The sequence below is a fragment of the Malus domestica genome, chromosome 07, assembly GCF_042453785.1.
Source record: "Malus domestica chromosome 07, GDT2T_hap1".
NCBI classification, from domain to species: domain Eukaryota; kingdom Viridiplantae; phylum Streptophyta; class Magnoliopsida; order Rosales; family Rosaceae; genus Malus; species Malus domestica.
In genome coordinates this window covers 22,204,126-22,205,612 of record NC_091667.1, presented here as the reverse complement: position 1 = coordinate 22,205,612, position 1,487 = coordinate 22,204,126, and the positions used below count along the sequence as shown (strand labels likewise).

At 41.7% G+C, this 1,487-nt stretch overlaps 1 protein-coding gene across 1 annotated transcript; it reads right to left on the bottom strand.

Moving 5' to 3' along the window:
• Positions 1-478: 478 nt before the first annotated feature.
• LOC103420694 (uncharacterized) lies at positions 479-1,240 on the bottom strand. Its single transcript, XM_008358742.1, has one exon. It carries the CDS (start codon positions 1,238-1,240, stop codon positions 479-481), a length of 762 nt encoding a protein of 253 aa, XP_008356964.1.
• Between the last annotated feature and the right edge of the window lie 247 nt (positions 1,241-1,487).

The following is a 1,487-nucleotide window of genomic DNA, read 5'->3' as shown; positions in this document are numbered from 1 at the left end:
AATGATGAAATTTTATTCTATAGAATTTGTGAATTTTCTTGTTTGGGTAACCTAAAAGAACAATGGAATTGAATACGGAATTTGTTGTTTTTAAACTCTCAATCATAGAAATTGGAAAATGACACCTATTTACATGGAATTTAAACTTGGGAATTGGAGGTCCCAAATTCCAAGTTTTTTTCCATGCGGAAATTCTAAATTTCTATGTTTATGAATCCAAACAAGGGAATTGGTGCATGTCATTTTATAAATTATGTCTTTAATTCAAATTTCAAGTTTATTTCTCTCATCCAAACATAGTGTAAGAGAACCAAATAGCAAGTCCAATGCCTGCAGAGTAGATATTTGCAAAATAGAAAATCTGACACTTTAAATTTGATTAAGATCCTATTCACAGGGCTTCAGCCAAGGAATAAAGAAATATACAAGAAAAAAAAATGAAGGGGGGGAAAATCAAGTCATCTCAAAGATTAAATTATTACTCAGCTAGCATGGGAACATAGCACGTCCTGGGTACGTCACCCATCAAAATCCCAAAACCTATAGCCGTGGCGCCTGGCTTAAACCCAATCTGCAAATCTAAACATTGAAGATTCATAATCACATGTTGCGCCGACCACCACCAACCACTCCTATACGTCGCCCAGATGGCCATTTGAACACTAAATCTCACACCCCCCAATTCTCTATCTTTCTTCATCTTCTCCAACAACAGTTGCTTAAGCGCTGGTTGATCCCCTTCCCAATTCGCCATTCTAAGCCTGAGATGCAGTTCGGTTTTTGTCTTCATGGGCAGACCGAATGGCTTCTCTGGCTTGACGACAAGCGGTCTGTCCTCATACAGAACAAAACCTTCGAGCCGGTTGAACCAAATGTAAGAGACAAGATTAGGGTTAGCAATTTTCAGTTTGACGTCCCATTCGGCAGTTAGGTTTTTGTCGGAGACGTTGAATTTGTGCACAGATAAGGCGGTAAGTTGGACAATGGGGGCTTGGGGGCCTCGAGTGAGCTCCTTGCGTATGAACGGTAGAAATACGATAATGGCAAGAGTGACCAAGGAAAGAAAAATAAGGAAGGTGAATTTGGCAATGGTTGGTGTAGTGGAGACATTGGTAGACCTTGTCGCAATATGGGATTTTGAATAAGGGTTGTGTGAAACGGGAAGTAAGTGAACCATGGCTGAGCCCTCACTTTTTGCATGCCTTGGTATTTGAATCTCCATCAAAAACGACGAAGCCATACTTTGACGCAGCCTTTAATTTATCTAAAGCTGATATCGATGATGATGGTGATGGTGATGATAAATGAAAGGACGCATGCAAGAGAGAGATACCTTCGGACGGGCAACCGGTGTAGAGTTTCACCGGCGAGGGAATCACTATGACGGCTGATGCATATGTCGCAAGCAAGTCGGAGGATGTGCCCAGCTTGGGGTTGGGTCACAGATCGATCTCCAATCCTGCCTAGCTCATGCATGCATGCGTACG